Raw genomic sequence first — 18755 nt, 5'->3', positions numbered from 1 at the left:
CACGCCATCAAGTTTTCATAAAAGAGCTCTTCATTCTGAATTAAGAGCGTACATAACATACTTCTTCACATTGAAGTTACTCAATAAACAAAATTTTCTGTATTTAAAAGAATGAAAGAATGCTTTTTCAGAAAAAATATTTTTTACCATGCAGTTTCCCATTCCAAAATAACAGTTTCTCTTACTAATCAGGTGTTTGAGTTACCAGTTATTCTGTAAAGTTCTATCATAGCAAAGCTAAAACCAGGCAAAAATGTTAATATCCATGTTTCAAAAATAAAGAGTGACATTGCCACCTCAGTAGAAACCAGAGGCTTTTCTTTGCAAATTACTGTAGTGTGATCTGAAAGCTACTAAAGGAAATGAGGGACTGGCAGGATCTGTCACTGTCACAACATCCGGCATGTCACAACATACTGTTCTGTTTCAAGCACCAGGTCAGCATGACAGAAGAACAGCTGCTGCAATGGTTAATCAGAAATAACGCATTAATTTTGTTTTTAAAAATCAAGTTAATATGACATTTTAACATTCCAGCCATACACAGAAGTTATACATTTCAGGAAAATCTCAGCTGCGAAATCTCCCTCTCTGTCTGAGGGCAATCCTATCTTCATGCCTCATAGCCAAAAGCTGCCCTGCACCAGGACAGATAGAAAATACAACTGTTTCAGCATTTCCTGTTGAACATTGCACTAATTACTGTACCTGTATGAAATGCTGTGATGACCGTCATTGCTCAGTGTGTTATGATCAGGACCTTTCCAAGTAACTGAAGCCTTGGGGCGACCACAGACTTTACACCTAAGCACGATGGTCTCTCCTGTCTCACATGTTACCTCACTCAATGGAATTATAAACTCTGGGGGAACTGGAAAAAGAAAATTAATGGCATTAGCTCAACTGAAGTAAATACATTTAATTTCTATTCCTTGTGCTCTTTCTTTTCTATTAGACAAAATAGTAGGGTACTTTACATTTCCAAGATGTATCCATCCCTCTACCGTTGGAGTAGATCCATGGTTAGGCCACTTGCTGAGGCTCTGCAGAGCTAGTGAATTTTCCTCTACATGAACTTAGACACAACACTGCTGCTATGCCACAGATAACTGTGAAGCCTACCATGGTGAACCAAACGCCCTGTTTATGGCAAGCTGAGGAAACTCTACCGGGTAATATTTAAGGATGTGCCCAGCTAGGTTATCTGTATATCCAGCTAAGTTTGCAAAAGGGAACACAGAACACTTCATCCACCGAGGTGCTGTAGTGGTTTCCCTTTTCCATGGGTGAAACTCAGAAAGTTTGGTTCTGTGTATTATGCCAAAAATCCAGTTTGGCTCTGATCCCAAAGGGCCACTGTCTTTGTCCTGATTAGCCTCTGTACTGGAGAGATCCTGAACATTCCCTAGGGTGCAAGGTTAAAAACAAAGCAGTTCCAACTCCTGGCCTTTTTACTTTGCAAATTCAGCAAGGCCCAACTTCCATACAGTCTCCATACAGAACACATCATATGGTCCTTGTGTTTTATGTTGTTTTGGATTTATGGGGAAAAAAAAAAAAGTTCCTTGCATCTTAAAAAAGAAATATGATGTTATTTCATTCTGCCTTATCCAAAAAGAGCCTGTGTACATTTTGATACAATGCCCTCAGTTCCCAACATAACTCGTATCAAGCAAATGATGTTTTAATCAAATTATATTGACTGCAAATTTTAAAAAATTAAAGCAACTTACCATCATAAATGTAATTGGGGTTGAGAAGCTGAAAAGAAGAAATTAAAGAATTAATGTCCTGATAACCTTATAATAACTTAAAGAATGATAGAAAACCAAGTACAGTGATAGGTCAAAGTTAGTTGTACCCACAAAATCCCTGAAACATCTAAACATTACTCAATAATTTCTGCATTACTCCTTTTTTTTTCTGCAGTATCCTTTTGTTGTATCATGCTTGCAGGTTCAAAGATTATACCTTCCTGTTTTCAGAAAGGTCCATTAAAACCACTGTTGTCTTTGACTTCTTCCTGTGAGATTCTGACAGAAGCTACTTTAAAGAAATCCAAACCCAACAACTTTCAGAAACTACTACATCTGTGTAACACTTACCTTTACAGAAACCTTGTTGGCAAGTCCTTCTCGGGATTTGCGGTAACCATTTTCTAGCTTGCCTTCCCTTTTGCCGTCTTTATCTTTTTTCTCAGATTTCTTCCTTAATCGGAGTGCTGTGTGCCAAGACGTTGACTTCCTGGACACAGAATGTGAAACTTCTATCAATTTTTTTCATGTTATGTGCTATACTATCTATTTTCAAAGGTCATTGGAAAAGTATGTCAAAATGTTTTTTCTATGTATTACAGTATAGTGAAATGAAATTAAGTATTACATAAGAGATGCCATCCTTGCCTAAAACTGTCAGCAAGCTAGTAATGTAGTCTGTATTTCAGTATTTCTTGAAATCATTGCTCAAATGGCAAGCTTTCTATAGGAAAATACAAACTGTCAATCAAACTGAGCAATGGTCATTATGAAACCCATACCAAATACAGCATTTACATAAAATTTCAGTGCTAAGAACTTTGATATAATTTCTTCCATTGCAGATTTGAGAGAGGTCTTCTGAGCACAACCAGTTATTTTCATTTTCTTTGTGGTTCAAAGTGGAGATCTAGGAACTCTAAAATCTTGTTTCACTTGAACAAACATCCCCTCCCTGTTTTCCTAGACAATGATGTCTAGACTGGTAACTCATTCTATCAAATAAACCATTGCTGCTCTTAGATCAGGCATTCTTCTCCCAGACGACTGGGCTATTAAACTTTTTAATAAAGAATATGTGCTTCGGGGATCTTTCTTACTAGCTTGTATTTTGAAGTTTGCTAAGCAACCTCTTAAGTACTCATTCTGCTTGTTCATTTATTTCTCAACTATCACATCAACTTTTGGTTTAAAAGGTTCAAAGCCTTGCCTAAATTGCAAGTTTTTCTTTCTCCTCCCCTTCTACAGACACCCAGGCACTCACTTGATGGTTCCATCAGGGTTGTCAATGATGACTGCACTGGTATGCCCCAAGACGTAGCCGGGAATCCAGCCCTCGGCTGCGGGGCACTGATCAGTGGCGGCTCTGAACACCAAAAACATGTTCTGTTGGTTGCTGGCTAGAATCTGCACGACCTCTCCTTGGTAGACATTTATCTCATCCTCCTTCACTGCCGTGTAATCGTGTGTCACCAGCATGGTGGAGATATTGCTACTGCTGCTACTTTCACTCTGCAAGTGTCAATCAGAAGCAGAGAGAAGGGGAAAAAAAAGAGAATCAAGTTTAAAGTTTATGAAGAAGACTAGCTGTTCTTGGCCTGCTACATTACCTGCATAATCCACACAGTTTAAACTGTAGTCAAAGAAAAGAGCAACAACTTCTCTTTTAAAGCTGCCTGTGTCTATTTTTCTTGTGCATTAGTTTGATATTTGAATATCTTCACATACCACTGCTGCACAAATTGATTCCCATTACTTTTACTCAAGATTATTTCCATTAACTAAGAATCAGTTTATACATAGATCTCAACTCATCTTCTTTTCAAGCCCAGACATTGAACCTTGCATCTTCATCAGGCAACAAAACTATAGTACAAGCATGTATGGTCTTAAAAGTGCAGTTTCAAAATCATAATCATTACCTCATAAACACTGGAAATTCCGACAACAAAAAATACATACAGTCTTTCCTAACTATTTGCCAGATCTCAGACACCAGCCTTCTGCACACAAAACACGACAAGGTACAAAAGAACAAAACAGGCTTTTGACAGTGTGTCTCAAAAACACAAGGCTTATTTCTGGTTGAATCTGTATGATCAGGTTTATTCCTTAAAATGCAGAGGATGAGGTAAATTACTGAAATAAGAAGTGATTAATTTCTTGGTCAAAACAGGCCCACTATACTATCAGAATCACTTCTAATTGATTAGTGACTCTGATAGCTGAGTGGTGTTGGCTGTTTATCATACACTTTCAACTACTGTTCATGATCCTCACTAAGCATTTGTAGAAAGCTAATTATGGAGGATCAGTTGTAATCATAGTACTTTCAAAACAAAAATCCTTGTCCTGACCATAAATTCACTAGAAATTATTATTTTTTAAAACTAAGACTTATTTTGTCCATTTGCATGTATTCAGTATATGAGGTTTAACAAATGGAAGTGTGAAATCTGTTACAAGATTACATAACCTTCTCCCTCATTATTTCCTTCTTGAATCAAACTAAAACCAAACTGGATGGCCTACTAATGATGTGACATGAAGTGTGTATGTGTGTGTGTGCCTGTCTTTTGTCTCTGTTTTTATTTCAAATTGTTTCAGGTCACTCACTACCAGTGAGGGCTCACTATTGCTCAGTAGTAACTGAGCTGAAGAAGGAAATTAGTACACTGGTGTAGCTGGAGAATCCTGTTGCCTATATAGCATAACCACATGTTAGCACCGGGTATGCGCTAGTAGAAAGCCTGGCACACAGGATTAAAAGAGTGTAATCTTTTTTCTCAAAACTGTGAAATATTTCTCCCCTCAGTGTTGAGGAGATGCAGCAGGTGTCAGTGGACAGTGTGGTACACTGGAAGCCCTGAAAACCACATTCTCTTCTAATCTGCTAATGGCCTTGAACAAGTCACTCCACCTCTCTGTGCCTGTGCTTCCCTATGAGTACTCTGGCTGAGAAACCAAGAGATTTGGAAAGGAACAGTTTCAGATTACTCATTCATAGCACATTCAGCACACTGAGGCTTGGGTTTCCAGTGACTGTACGTTTTATTCTAGTTGGACTGTTACATTCAACTGGGTGATCCAAGTCTTTTTTTTTTTTTTGCCTTATTAGGATGATGAAGCAAATGCTACTTCAAAGAGAAAGATCTTATGGATTGTACCTCTACTAAAGGATATTTACATTATTTTCAGATGCTGTATTTCCAGCAGGAGAATTTGTTTTTTCTAGTTTAGAGGACTGCCTGCATGCCCTTTCATATTTGCAAGCCCTTTCTGCGATTCAGGCAAACTGGGCATAGCCAAACAGAACAAAGTAATTTAATTTTCAGACATTATTTGAATTAAGATTACAACTTGCTACATTCTTTTACCTAGATGAAAAACAACTCTATTCAGAAAAAAGCTGCTTTTGTTAACTCCTCTTGTTACACTTACAGGGGGAGATAAAGGGAAGAAGCCATCTCAACCTAAGCACCAAACCTTGCCCCACACACTATTCTTGAACATACTGCTTCTTACCATGCAGCAGAATTTGTGTAACTGAAAGACTGGCCTTTCTGTAACATAGTATTCCTTTTTAACATTTAAGTCTTGAAGGATCATATTAAACTCTTGAGTATTTCTTATTTTCAAGAGGGACAGTTAAATCTGTTAAACAAACAAGTGTCTGGTAACTACTAAGTGACAAATGTTCTTGAGAATGTGTTTATACCAAGCATTCATTCTCACCACAGAAAGGTAGCCTTCTCTTCTGCCTTGCAAGGAAATAATTATTCTTGCACAGTTAATGTTTTTCTGCTTCAAGTTCTGCTTGTCATCACTGACCTCAACTATGGGATTAGAGAAGGAGCTACAAATAAAATACAAAAAATTCCTCCCATACTCCTCAATTAGCAAAACCTATTCCTTTTTCTTCTTAGTAGAAGTAACTTTCGAAAAGTAATCAACTATAACCATATGCACATGTAAATATACACACACAAATGGTTAAATCAAAATAAACCTTCACAACCCATTTTCTCTAGCTTGTTCAGTGTGGTGTGAAATCTTGCTGATTGGTCTATAAATGAAGTTATAAATGAGGACTGATGGTCCATCTCAATTACCAAACTAAAGACACAATTGTGAAGCAGAAGGCATGCATTCCATGATCACCTCTCACAGTGAGATAAAAGCAACCAATGTTGTCTTTGCTGAGACAGTACCAAAATCCAAATGTTTTGCAAACTGTCCCATCCCATCTTTCCCTCTCTCTTTTTTTTAATGGAACAACCTGAATTAATATTAGACAAGTCTTCTCTGCATATAAAAAGTACCACCATCTTGATTCATATACTATGCAGTAAGTGAGAAATACTCAAATTACCCCAGATATTATATTACATCACATCACATTTTGCTAGACAGAAAATAAACACAAGACAGAGCTAAACCAAAAAAAAAGCTGAAGGAAGATTGGGATAAAAATACAAAACATGCAAAGCATATTTTTTTTTCTTCTGAAGCTATTATAAAAGTAAGTATAAGAACTAGGAAGTCAAGAAAGCACTGTATGTTAAACAGTTCTATAAAGATAAGCATGCATTTAAAAAAGGTCCAGCAAATTAGGTCATTTGCAAAATTGGTATTGCATACTATTTGTGAGAGAGTGGAAAGACAAACATTCATGAACACAATGCTTAGTGAGAGAAAAATCAAATGCGATTTTAAAAAGAAAGGCACCATAACCTGCCTACCACATCCATGGCAAGAGCCTCCACATTTTTGCTTTATATTCGCACATGCCCCTCTAATTGCTGTGTTGCATTCCCGGTGGATGTTAGATGTTATTACAGGTAACGTAGATTCTGTTGATACCCCAGATTTCCACACAAACACACCAAGTGCATACTAAGAGGCTGAATCTCCAGATACCCTAAACCAGTTCTTCTTATAAAGGAAAAAAAGGCAAGTGGAGCGGGTATTTGTTTTGATTGTAGTAGAAGGAAGATTATTTTAGCTAGGTTTTGTTGGCCTATTTTGAGTGGATTGCAGAAAGCTTCCTTGATCAAACACAGGATTTAAAAAGAGAATTTTGTACAACAACTAAGGCTGAAAGGAGAGGGGGGAAAATAAATTAATAAAAAAATAAAAATCAAGTAGCCCAGGGACCGTAGATGTCTCCACGACAATGGTGGCGAATTTGTGCGTGAAAGGGAAAAAAGCCCCAAGGTAATCTGCCAAACTCTTGAAGTCAGGTTTAAGTGCTGGCGCAATGCATACCCCAAGGTGCTCTGGCTGCCACGCTTCAGCATGTTAATTATGTGCCTTCAAATTAGAGACGAAAAAAGCAAGGACAGCGAGTTAGTAGTTATCAGCTTAGCGACTTATGTTTTCAGCAGAGGCAGAGATTGCATCTAATGTTAGCAGTTGCTTTTGTGTCTGTATACATAGCTATGTTCGTATGTATACATACACAGAGAGGTAGACGCTCTTGTTCTTTTTAATGTGCAGAAGATATTTGAACAGTTGATTATTTCAGAGCAGTACAGCACTGGAGAGCCAAAAGTTAGTACGAAGAATGATGGCAACGCACAGAAAGGGAGCATGGGAAGGTTTTAGAAGAGCTCGCAGGACAGAGGTGCTCCGCTCTTACCCCATTACTCTGGGTGGAGTGAACTGACTGCTCGCTGGTCGAGGAGCATGTGCTCATGCGGTCTGTGTCCTTGCTGTGTGAAGAGTGGCGGTGGACCTGCCGCTGGAGGGAGTCATTGTCCCCAGGGAAAGTGAAGGAGCCAGGGCGGCTGGCAGGGGATGCTGGGATGGAGCTCCAAAAGGAGCCCTTCTGCAGGGGGCTGCTGGGTGGAAAGGTTTCCTTGCCAAAGGGAGAAGGGAAAGTCGTGGAGAGAGGAGAGTTCATTGGTGAGATGGCCCCTGGCCTTGGCTTCCCAAGCGTCAGTGATCCTATGCTGTTTCTTGTTCGACTGTCCTCTGAGCTTCCACGTGAGTCCTTCTGGGCTCCATCAGCTGAGCCAGAAATATTTCCTGCTGTCTTCCTGGGACTTTCAATAACTTTCATCTTGGGAATCTGTTCAGCTTCTCTCTGAGGACCATCCGGTTCTGCATTGGGAGGGTGCCTGTCTGGCTGGCTCAGGCCAATTTCTAAGGAGGTGTTGTAGTGTGGCAGGGAGTGATTGTGAATGGACATACCTGACATCTTGTCTGCCTCTGCTTGGGCCGAGGCTGCAGAGGAGACCAGGACTGGGGAATGGTGTCTGACAGGCTGGGGGATCCGGGATGGCCGGCTACGGCTGGAGCTGGGGATGCCACTACAGCTGCTGGGGCCGCTGCTGTTACCACTGCTGCTCCCGCTGCCGCCTCCACCACTGCTGTGGTTCCTCTGGTACTCGATTGGGGACGTCAAGGCTGCAATGGGGGCGGGAGGGGAGGTGATCGGGGAGAGAGAGGGCAGGAAAGGGAACAGGAACAGTTTAACAGACATGTTTACTGGCAAAAAGGGGCGTGCTGTTCAAATAAATTTCCATAACAATGCTGGTCAAGTCACTTTTCTATATCTCACCTTCATGACCTGCTACATTAGCCTATAATAACAATTAAGAATCTGAAAATAGGAAGAAATGTTTTCCTCTAGGATCACATTGTTAGTCAGCAGCCAAGCTGGGAAAAAAAACAAGTGTGACTCCAAATTTTCTTTATTATAACTCTTTAAAAAAATCTATATTGGGGCAACAACTGATAGATATAAAAATACAGCAAGAACTTCCTAGTGTCACAACAGACACTACCACCTTCACTTTTCTCCTGCAGAATCTGTATGTTGCCACAATAAGATGTGACAACAATGGCCACCAAAATAACACAAGCAAAACATATTCTGAATAGATGCTTAAAATTCTACTTGGGTTTAACATTTAAAGGCTTGCTTTGCGTAAAAGGGGTACACAAGCTCTCCACCTCAACGGATGGTGACAATCTTGATTCACTCCTACAAAACATTTGGAAAATTTCACCAAGAGAACACCATGTAAATTCAGACTACCACTCTTATTATAAATGCTAGCATCTGTTCTGAAGCAGAAATGCGGTACATATCCCCCAACTGTTCTGTATTAGCTCAGAAAAAAGAAAACTTACTGGTCCAAGAAACAACAGATGAAAGAATCAAGTAATTCAATTATGAACTTTCAGTGAAAGGAAATAATTTACCATTTAAAAAGTTGCGCTGGTTTTCCAAAATTTGGTTAATTTCATGGATCCATAACTGGCGGACTCCTGGACTTGCAGAATGCAAAATAAAGGTTTCCGTGACATCGCCCGTCCTTGATGTTAGTGCAAATTTACATGGATCACTGTCCACATTTTCCTCCAGGGAAAGGCAACTCACCTTCATGAAAAAAACGATAATTTATTTGTGCATTTTATGTGAAACATACCTCTAAAAATCTCTTACTTAGGAGCTTAGAGTCAGATCTTCAAATGATAACTCTTCTTTCCTTCGGTAAAGTAATACCATGAAATGAAGGATTACAGTAAACTGAGGATTCGTGTACAGTTTACTGACACACTTGCCTGAACAATCTCCAGCTGGTCAGCATGGCCCGATGTTCTTCATCATCCCTCACTTTCCTTTCATGTTAGTTAAAATGCTAAGCCTGCCAGGGAGCTCTACCACTGGCCCACACCAAAGGCTTCAGCTGCAGATACAGCAATTCCTTGGACCAGGCTGTTCAGCTAGTGCTATAAACAGGAGGCTCAGCCAGCAGACAAAGCACCAAGGTGAATTAGGGGAAGCAGGGTCCACCCAAAACACTTCATGAGGAGGGCTGCTGGGCTCTAATATTATCAAGTTTTTTTGACAAGTTTGAAGTGGGGGAAAACGCTTTTTGTTTGAGGGAGAGTTGACACATCTAAGAAGGTCGCACTACTTACAAATATTATCTACATATTTGAATATCAGAAAGAATATATAAAAAGTTATTAAATCTATTTGCAATTACTTTGCTATGTTGTACACATAGCACAGAGCTTAAAACTAAATTCTTTGTGAACGCTTGTCCAGCTTTGTGCAAGAACACCTGTTTTCATATGCTTCATGTAGGTAGCATCAGATCCAAAGATTTCCATTTATCATCAGAGTGAGAAAAGATTTGGTATTTCAGGAAATAACTGACACCTCACTGTGCTCTATGATTGCACATCTAGATGTCACTAGTGACTCCCCCAGAATGAGAAACTGTTACCTTAGCAGAGTTTGTGCAGGGGACACAAAGACTCACACACAACAGTTACCTTGATACTGTTTTTAAACAAGAATCCGGGCATGGAGAAACCTTTCTTTTTATCTAGCAGCTCACTGAAAATGACAATCTGCTCAAAGAGGAAGACCCGTCTCTCCTTGCAGCGTGGCAGAAGTCCCGCATCCTGGTCTGTAACCAAGAATGTGTCCTGGAGCAGGAGCTTACCCTGGGCTACAATTTTACCCTAAATACAGAGGGAAGCAGAAACACATTTAGTGCAGTTCTTCATTTCTTTCCCCAATCAATCTTTTTGAGTAGATGCTCATGCCAAATAGCTTTCTATATTTCCCAACTTCCAACTGTCACTGACCATTATATATTCATTGCTTCTCCTATAAACAAGACATTCTTGTGCCCTTTCTCAAAAAAGCAAACAACATGAAGATAAAAAACCCCAACCAAACAAACCCCCCAAAAGCCACTCCCACCCTTTTCAATTCATACTCCATTTTGAGGCTTGGAACACTAAGGCTTTCATTTCTCTATTCTCAATAACTCTAACAGTTACTTATATATTCTTCCAGTGCCTTCCAGGGTGCTGAATAGGGGAAGAATTCAAGTTCATACCTGCATCACAGAATATAAAGGGCTTTGCAAGCAGAACTTGTGACTGTGGTCTGAAATGATACATACTGCTTCAATAGCCAATTTCCAGCTCTTCTAGACTTAGCAAAACAAGGAGAAAGATTACGGTTGCCTCACGTACATTACTGAGGTCACTTAGTGACTCCTCCTTTGTCTACACTACTGAAATCAGGGCTGCTCACCTGCTGACGACTGATTACTTCACTATTTTGCAAGCCATTTTTAGTCAACAAGGGAACTGCAATAACACCTGCACTTTCTAGATTTTGCAGAAGGACTTACCTAGTGTGACTGACATGGCAGGTGAAGTATCCCAGGAAAAAGTCCTTGACAGGGCTAAGACTTGATTTTTCATTCACTGCTTTTTGCACCAGCTAACCAGATAACGAGGTAGCACTCTACCTCATTTTCTCCCCACAACATTAATGGTTAATTTCTAGAGAACCTGACAAAATCTCTAAGCAAAACTCCAGCCAACTTACATCAAATCCTTGCAGGCGGCCAACATTCATCATGTCATTACACCGTTTTGGTACTATACACATGACCTCTACAGCTTTCTGTTCAAGACAAATAAAAAGTCAAAGTTTTATTTTCCAAACGAGTTAGTAGCATAACATTTTGTTTAATTTGATATGGTTGCTTTAGAACAGAAATGCAATAAGTACACACTTGAAATCACATTCTCAGGAAGATCAGAAAAGGAAAGTAACTGCCAAAACGAGAGAAGTTCAGAGAATTCATGTCACTAAGAGAAAATGTTTCAAGTACCTCTAGTTCTGTTGTGTCAAGATTAGCTTTTTTAGAATATTTGAGGAAGTCCTGAAAAAGAAAAAAATCTGAATTTACTATCCTCTGTCAGAATATGACAAACTGCAGAAAACACACAGAAAAATTTTATTTTTAATGTTTTTGTTTAAGATTTATTCCCCATTTGGACTTAGTTCATACAAGAACTGTGTTACACAGAGCTGCTCTTCAGTAAACACTTATGTGACATTAAAATGGTTGCAGGTGTAGATGGAGACGCTGGGATCAGTCCCAACAACTCATATCACTTTTACATCTGAAAACAGTTGAGAGTTCTTTCCCTCGTTCATATGACACTGGTAAAAATTCTAAATATTTCCATATCTAAACATTTGGTCTCTTAAAAGAAGCAGCAAATTTCTGCCCAAGCCATTTACTGCAATTTTTATAACTAAACATTCTCAGAAAATAATCATTTGGTATTGCTTACAAATCTGGGTTCTGCTTGGAAGAAGGGTGGAAAAATATCAGCAATAATTAAAAAAGAAAACATAGCTATTAATACATCTATAACATATCCGTTAACACATCTCATTCATCTCTACATCACTTTACCTTTAGTAACAGTTGGTATTTCATAATTCTCTGCACAGGTTTTATTAGCAAGTCCGTGAGCTGAAGTCTGTGGCCCAGGCGTTGCTTTAGATCCTGAGAGTTGTAAAACAAACATTTTTGTTTGTTCAGTAATAAAGAACTTTGTTTTTGAGTTAAAAACACAGTATTCATATCAGTATATGGAGAGAGATATATACATATAGAAGGATGTATCAGTATTAATGGCAATCATACCAGAAATCGGCAAAAGTCAGAGCAGAATCTAATCCTCAGCAAAAGCTGGAGTCCTTCCCTTATCTGTATCACTTTGTTTTCAAAGTATTCCCCTCTTTTTTTCATTCATCTCTTTTTTTTGACAAGACTGCATAGTGAAATGTAATTTTTCAGTCACAGGTTGTATATAACCTATTTTCAACAGTGATCTCTGCTCATCCGAAATTGCCATTTCCTATAATATGCACTGGTAACTGCCTGGCCTAGGGCTAGTAAGGACAAGACTCTACTGATTAATTAATATCTTATACCTAAACTTTGTTTTTTGTCTCTAGGAGTCTGTATCAGATTTGAGGAATTAAAACAGAAGTGGCAAGAAATTATAATTTAAAACAGTAATAATAATATCTGCTGCATTTGTTTGGTTGGTTGGTTTTTGGTTTGATCAATAGATCTGATAATGCTTATGATTTGCACACACCCTTCACCTGGCACATCCTCTCTCGGGAACTTACCTCAAAAAATGTATCAATGTATTCTGAGACAATGTGCTCAGACTTTGGTTTGTTTTGGCAGTAAACTATGTACATGTGCAACCTTCTCTCCTGGAGGAACAAAGACACAGAATGATACATCATTATCAAGAAAAACATGCCAGATTGAAATGGAGCATTATTTTAAGAAGTACAGCTGTTCAAAAGTATGAACTTAAAAAAACTTTGAGGAAAAGTAGTTATATATGCAGAAATTACAGATATGAAAACAGATTTATTTGAGAATATCATTATGATTTTAAAGAGGCAACACAAGTGAAAAAAATTCCCACAGTTATAAATCCTCCTGAACAACAGGTGTTCAAGGATGATAGCTCAGCAGGTCCCACAATAAAGTTAAGTATGAAAATGGTTATCTTTTTCCTTTAGCAAGAGCAATAAGAGGTTGGACCAGATGACACCACAGTGGTCCCTTCCAACTTAACCATTCTGTGATTCTGTAATGCATGTAGTCTCTGAAATTTAATATTTTTTAAACTTTATTTTAATAATCTGATTATTATTCTAATTTATTACAATAATGACCTCCTCCCGTTTAGATTTACAGAATAGTTAGGAGAAACCTCTCGAGTACTCTGTTTAGTACAGTCTGTCCTACTGGAGTTTGAGTGTGGATGTAGGTGATGAAGCCTGGAAATGGCAGCGCTAGTATTTTTAACTCTGATGCTTTATTTTGTGAAAGTGCTTTTAACAACAAAGCAACAAAGAACAAGAGAGAGAGAATAACTTCAAGATTCATTCTTGGTTGCTGATCTTGCTGGTTAAGAAGCACAGACATACCATATGTGTCACCTACTCCAAACTCTTTCCTAGCATTGGTTTGCCGTTAGAGGCTTTGCTGCCCACAGTACTGACCAGTGAACACAAATGGTAATGAAAAAAATGAAGAAATAAGATGGAGATTGAAAAGGACACAGGACGCAGATTAAGAGCAGGAACCGAATCGCTGTGTTCTAGCTAACAGTCAGGGCTTTCCTAGAGGATGCTGTAATAATATCACAGCTTGCCTTTCCATCTGAAGTGATAAAGATGCCTTTCAAAGACAACTCAGTTACAAATAATACCAGGAGAAAGTTAAACAGCAATCAGAAAGAGGGAGAATTACTTCCTACAGGTTTTGCATTTTGCCAGCAACAAAATTCTCAGAAGGGGGGAAAGGATACAGAACTAGACTGCACTGAAACTGGAAGGAAGAATGAGCCTCTTTACTATTTTTATATATTATGTTCTGTGGTACTGCATGGATACCTGGGATTAGAAGGCAGGTGTCATATGAAATGACAATTCCCTTGCACCAAAGTGTAACTGAATTGAGAAATGGGGTGCTTATTCATGTTTACTCCCCACACAAAGACATCAGGGACAAAAACTACAGCACTTACTTATTTATAAGCTCTTAAAAGCTCTCTCTCCATATCTTACAGTGACAAATATTGTACTGTACTTCCACTGTGTTGCACTTAGTAATCAAACATGTTGGGCAGTAGCAGCAACAGAGTTTGCCAAGGACGACGTTTGCACTTACATGCTTAACAAACAGGGATCCGAGCTTTTCTGGATCTTCAAGGCACTTTTCCAACTCTCCTAAAAAGAAGCTGAACATAAATAGAATAAGTACTTTTGTTGGTTTTGGGTTTTTTTTCCTGATAGCACACATTATAGCAACAGGTATATATGTATCTGTGTATATATATCTAGGAACTTTGTAAGGGAAGTGGTCTTATTGCAAGGCAAGACACTTTGTGTCCCATAACAGCAGCTCTGGATATTAATGTATGTCCAAAATGACAATGTTAACAGTGTAATATTATAATGTAATTTTTAAAATGGAAAACCCCCTAGTGTTCACTAATAAAATTATTTCATTTCATATATATTGATTCAAAGCTTTCTCCTTCCTAGTCTGAATGCCTGAGGTGCTAATATTACTATGCTAACCCCTGGCAAGTTCTTTAGACTGTATTCTTAGAGAGAAAACAAAGCCTCAAACAATGGAGATACTTCTTGTACTTAATACTATTCATACTAGAGATTCTAAGGTGAAGCCATATATATATATATATATATTTATATATATATGCATCCTTGTTTATAGATCTTCACACCAACATTTGTAAGCTGAATCTACAACTCAAAGAACAGGACTAACTGTTTTTACCTTGTATCTGAATATTTGAGGAAATAAAATAATGTCTTGAAGTCAGTCTAATATTTTTTAGGTAGAATAGTTCAGCAGATAGTTTTCAAGTTAATACGTACTCTCTGTGCCAGTCATAAATCTGGTGAATGTTTCCAAATACAATCTTGTCTTTGCCTTTCATATCATCAGGTACGCCATCTTCCTTCATAAGTGCCATATAACCCTGCAACAATCCAAGAAAATTCACTGTGAACATTCTTATATTTAAAAAAGTGAGCTTTCTTTTAATCCCCCTTTTCCCAAAAGCTGTCCAAATTGCCCATGGCAACTGCTTGCTTGGGACACAAAACCAAAGCAAAAACCTGCTCTATAACATAGTATAACATTAAGCACAGACACAAAGTATCACAAATTGACTTGAGGCTGTCTGCACAACACTGCCCAGTGCTAGAAAAATGAATTCACTCCAGCTAATTTAGCCTGTGTGAACAGAACCAAAGCATGAAGGAAACTTCCACAACTCTTCTTCTTATTGTCTGAAGCAGCTGCAATGCTTTGCCAAGTAGGGCTGCTACTGAGTACATGTCAGAGCTGCTGAACTGGCCTCTGTAGTGCTTTGCTTGATGTTTCTTATTTCAGTCATCCACACTAACCCTACACCAAAGCATGCTGAGGAAGAAAGCAGCTGTACTGCCTATGGGACTGCACTGCATGAACTACTACTTGCAGTATGAACAAACCAAACACAAAGAAGCTGTACATCAATTCTGTTAGTAAGCATTCTGGTTGCAGTAATGTTCCTTTTACATTTTCCCATAGTCTCAGCCTATTTTTGGTATCTACACAGTCATGTCACCGAGCAATTCTATCATATAGTTAGAGCTGGGAGTATTTTAAATTTTGTAATATTCATGCAACTCTATTCCTTTTTTTTTTTTTTTTTTTTTTTTAAATACTTCTATTCCTAAATAGCCAGGTCTGGTTTTGGTTTGCCAAGTTTATGTTTTGATGTCTAGCATTTTCACCATGAATTATTTTGTTAGTTACAAAAATACATCTATTCATAGCCTTCTAATGCACCCTTTAAATACTATAAAAACACTTCTCACAATGCCAGTCTTTCTTTCCTTCCTTCCCTCTAAAACAGAGTTTAAGAATTGAACATTCTTAGGCTGAAATTCACTGTCATGCTTATTCTATTTTTCCAAATGCATCTTGTTGGTAGCTGAAGACTGAAGAGAGATGTGTGATGTTATGTCATTTTACAGTAGGGGAAGCTAGGAAGTCTAAAAGAAGTCTAGCAGTAGGAAAGGAAGGTGGACTTTCAAGTCCTGTATGCTGAACTACAAATTTTTTTTTTTAAATTTGGTTGTGCTAAATAAAACCATCTAGCCTAAGATAATATTAGGCCAGATGTAGTGATCTTAAAAAAATGACTAAGAACTACACTCTCAGCAGAACAACAAGGTGGACACAATAAGAGGAACCAAAAAGGAACTAAGATATGATGCAGCACTTCTAATACATTAAAAGCCTGCAGGAGGGAAAACTCAAAATGCAAACTCCCAAATTTTCAGTTTCTTCGTGTGTTTTGTTTTGAAAAACATTGTGAGGTTCAAGCTGCACAGCTGGTTAGTATCACATTTAAAAAAAAAAAAGAAGAAATCAGGAGAAAGAAAAACATCATACCTCAACTACGTAGCCCAGATCTCGCACATAATCTCGTTCTGTCTCCACTAATTCCTGTAAGACATAGCTACAGGGGAAGGAAAACGGTGAACACATATTAAAAAATTAAACGCATTCTTCAAGAGGATTAATGGCACACAACTTCTCAGACATTTGCAGTCACATGTGTTTGATAGGCAGAACTGAAATGAAAGAATTATTGTACATTGCTTCTAAGTAAGATACTGCTTTGACTTTGAAACTGGACAAGGTTTGCTTCTGTTTATCTAAAGTCAGATGTTTTCTTAAACATGACATTAAAATTAAACATTTAACTATTGTTTAAAATAAAATGCTATTATGTCTCTGGTCTGGAGACTCTTAACTATATGAACTGTTATTTCTACACACAGGTTTAAAAAATTTTGAAACTAGACATGTTTTTGTTCTACCATGGTAACAGTTTACTACTACATAAAGAAATAAAGTGTGGGATGAAGCAGAACAAGGGGAATGACAATTTTTTTGAAGCCTAATAGTCTTTTGGACATTTAAAGATCAGCATCTTCCTGAATAAATAAGAGTGACATATGACAGAAATTAAACAAAGGTATGACTAAGATTAAAAATCACAGGAAATTGAAACTGCAACGAATGTCTGAGAAACATAACTACATGCTTGACACCTAATACAAGTCTTCTCCCTTTCAGACTAAAACAGCTTCTGCTGCCAGTTCAAAATGGGCATTGTAAAAAAAAAAAAAAAAAAAAAAAAGAAAATTGTAAAAAACTGAGTAAAAATGTGGTCTTACTGTCGTCTTTTTAAGGAGCTGGATTTCCTTTCTTCCATCTCATCAATGGGTGACGAGGAAGATAGAAGGGAGTTATCTGAAGGGTTAAAGGATGGACTGCTGCTGTCACCTTGATCTACCAACAAGGAACTTGGACGGTCCTCCAGAGCCTGAGAAGGTATTCAAGACAGTCAGCAACAATGATTTATTTCTCCTTTATTCACAAGACACATTACATGCAGCTGTGTAAAGGAATCTATGGGAGATCAATTACTGTTATGTATCTTGGCAAAGCAGATTTCAAGCTTCCAGGAAACCAGCCAACACTATGGGTTTTCCAAGATAACAGCCTTATAGAAGCACATTTGGGATATGACAGTCTTTCCTTCACTGGAAAGAAAGGAGTTGAGTTGGTTTAAGCAGCAATGGTTAAAAGTCAGAGTATCCTGCTCAAGATGTAAGTATTTTTATGGGGAAAGCTACACAGATGTGCGCTCATTGCAAAGATTAAATAATATTTGTCGCATTTGAGTTCTGGCATATACAAGTTACTTCCAATAATAAATAAAACATCTTTAAAGGAGATTTTTTCGATGTTACATTTTTTAACACAACAAAGTAGCATTCTTTGTAAGACATTTTGTTTATCTTATTAATTAGCCAAAATAGTGACTCAGTAAAGAAAATAATGACTTCTACACCATTAGTGTTGCTTGTGAACTTCAGGACAGTTCAGATCTAAGGAAAGAGTCCCTGTATCCCGTGCCAAATATACTGTCTGCTTTGCATGGACCTCACAGGCTTCTGTTTGTACAAAAGATGTAGAAGCAATGGGATAAATAACACAAATATCTTCTATGAAGTATTTAGTGGATTTTTTTAATTCAGGTCCATAATCTTGGATCAAGCTACAGTTAAATATCACATTTTCCTTGCATGTGATACAGCTTTTAATGCAAGACACATTTACTTCACCAGGGTGGGGTTCAGCTGTAATATTTTTTCTTTTCCCACAAAAAGTAAAAAAACCAATAATGATATGACTGGTCCAAAAACCAGGGGAAGCTGACCCTTGGCTAAAATTGTGAAATGAGAACATCTCCACCAGGGACTATATGCATGGACCATCAGGTTATATACACTGCTGGGCAGCCTGCAAGACACACAGACTACCAAACTTTCCATTTACAAAAGACTGTGTTGAATTTTCTCACAGATTACTTCCTATTCACCGTTCTGGTGCAAGAGAAGTAAAAAGCACAACAGCGTGTGTACAAAATGACCCGTACATTACCCCAGAAAGTGATTTTTGAAACAGGCAGCAAGTTTTAAAAGTCAGTGGAAAGAATGTAGCTTTTCTTTGAATAGCAAGTTGGGACTTG

At 38.0% G+C, this 18755-nt stretch overlaps 1 protein-coding gene across 1 annotated transcript in view; it reads right to left on the bottom strand.

Moving 5' to 3' along the window:
* Nucleotides 1–18755, bottom strand: part of TRIO (trio Rho guanine nucleotide exchange factor) — a 249037-nt gene that overhangs the window by 9280 nt on the left and 221002 nt on the right. The window contains exons 38-52 of the mRNA XM_032710013.1: nt 17395–17543; nt 16604–16670; nt 15034–15137; nt 14300–14369; nt 12736–12825; nt 12008–12100; nt 11414–11464; nt 11125–11202; nt 10050–10241; nt 8967–9144; nt 7396–8165; nt 3019–3266; nt 2106–2244; nt 1734–1761; nt 709–871 (exon numbers count right to left, since the gene is read on the bottom strand). Coding sequence (XP_032565904.1) covers nt 709–871; nt 1734–1761; nt 2106–2244; nt 3019–3266; nt 7396–8165; nt 8967–9144; nt 10050–10241; nt 11125–11202; nt 11414–11464; nt 12008–12100; nt 12736–12825; nt 14300–14369; nt 15034–15137; nt 16604–16670; nt 17395–17543 — 2420 coding nt within the window. The remainder of the gene's footprint in view (nt 1–708; nt 872–1733; nt 1762–2105; nt 2245–3018; nt 3267–7395; nt 8166–8966; nt 9145–10049; nt 10242–11124; nt 11203–11413; nt 11465–12007; nt 12101–12735; nt 12826–14299; nt 14370–15033; nt 15138–16603; nt 16671–17394; nt 17544–18755) is intronic.

Source organism: Chiroxiphia lanceolata, chromosome 1 (genome assembly GCF_009829145.1).
Source record: "Chiroxiphia lanceolata isolate bChiLan1 chromosome 1, bChiLan1.pri, whole genome shotgun sequence".
Taxonomy (NCBI): Eukaryota; Metazoa; Chordata; class Aves; order Passeriformes; family Pipridae; genus Chiroxiphia; species Chiroxiphia lanceolata.
The sequence above is the reverse complement of the archived record's forward strand: the minus strand, read 5'-3'. Positions and strand labels throughout refer to the sequence as shown.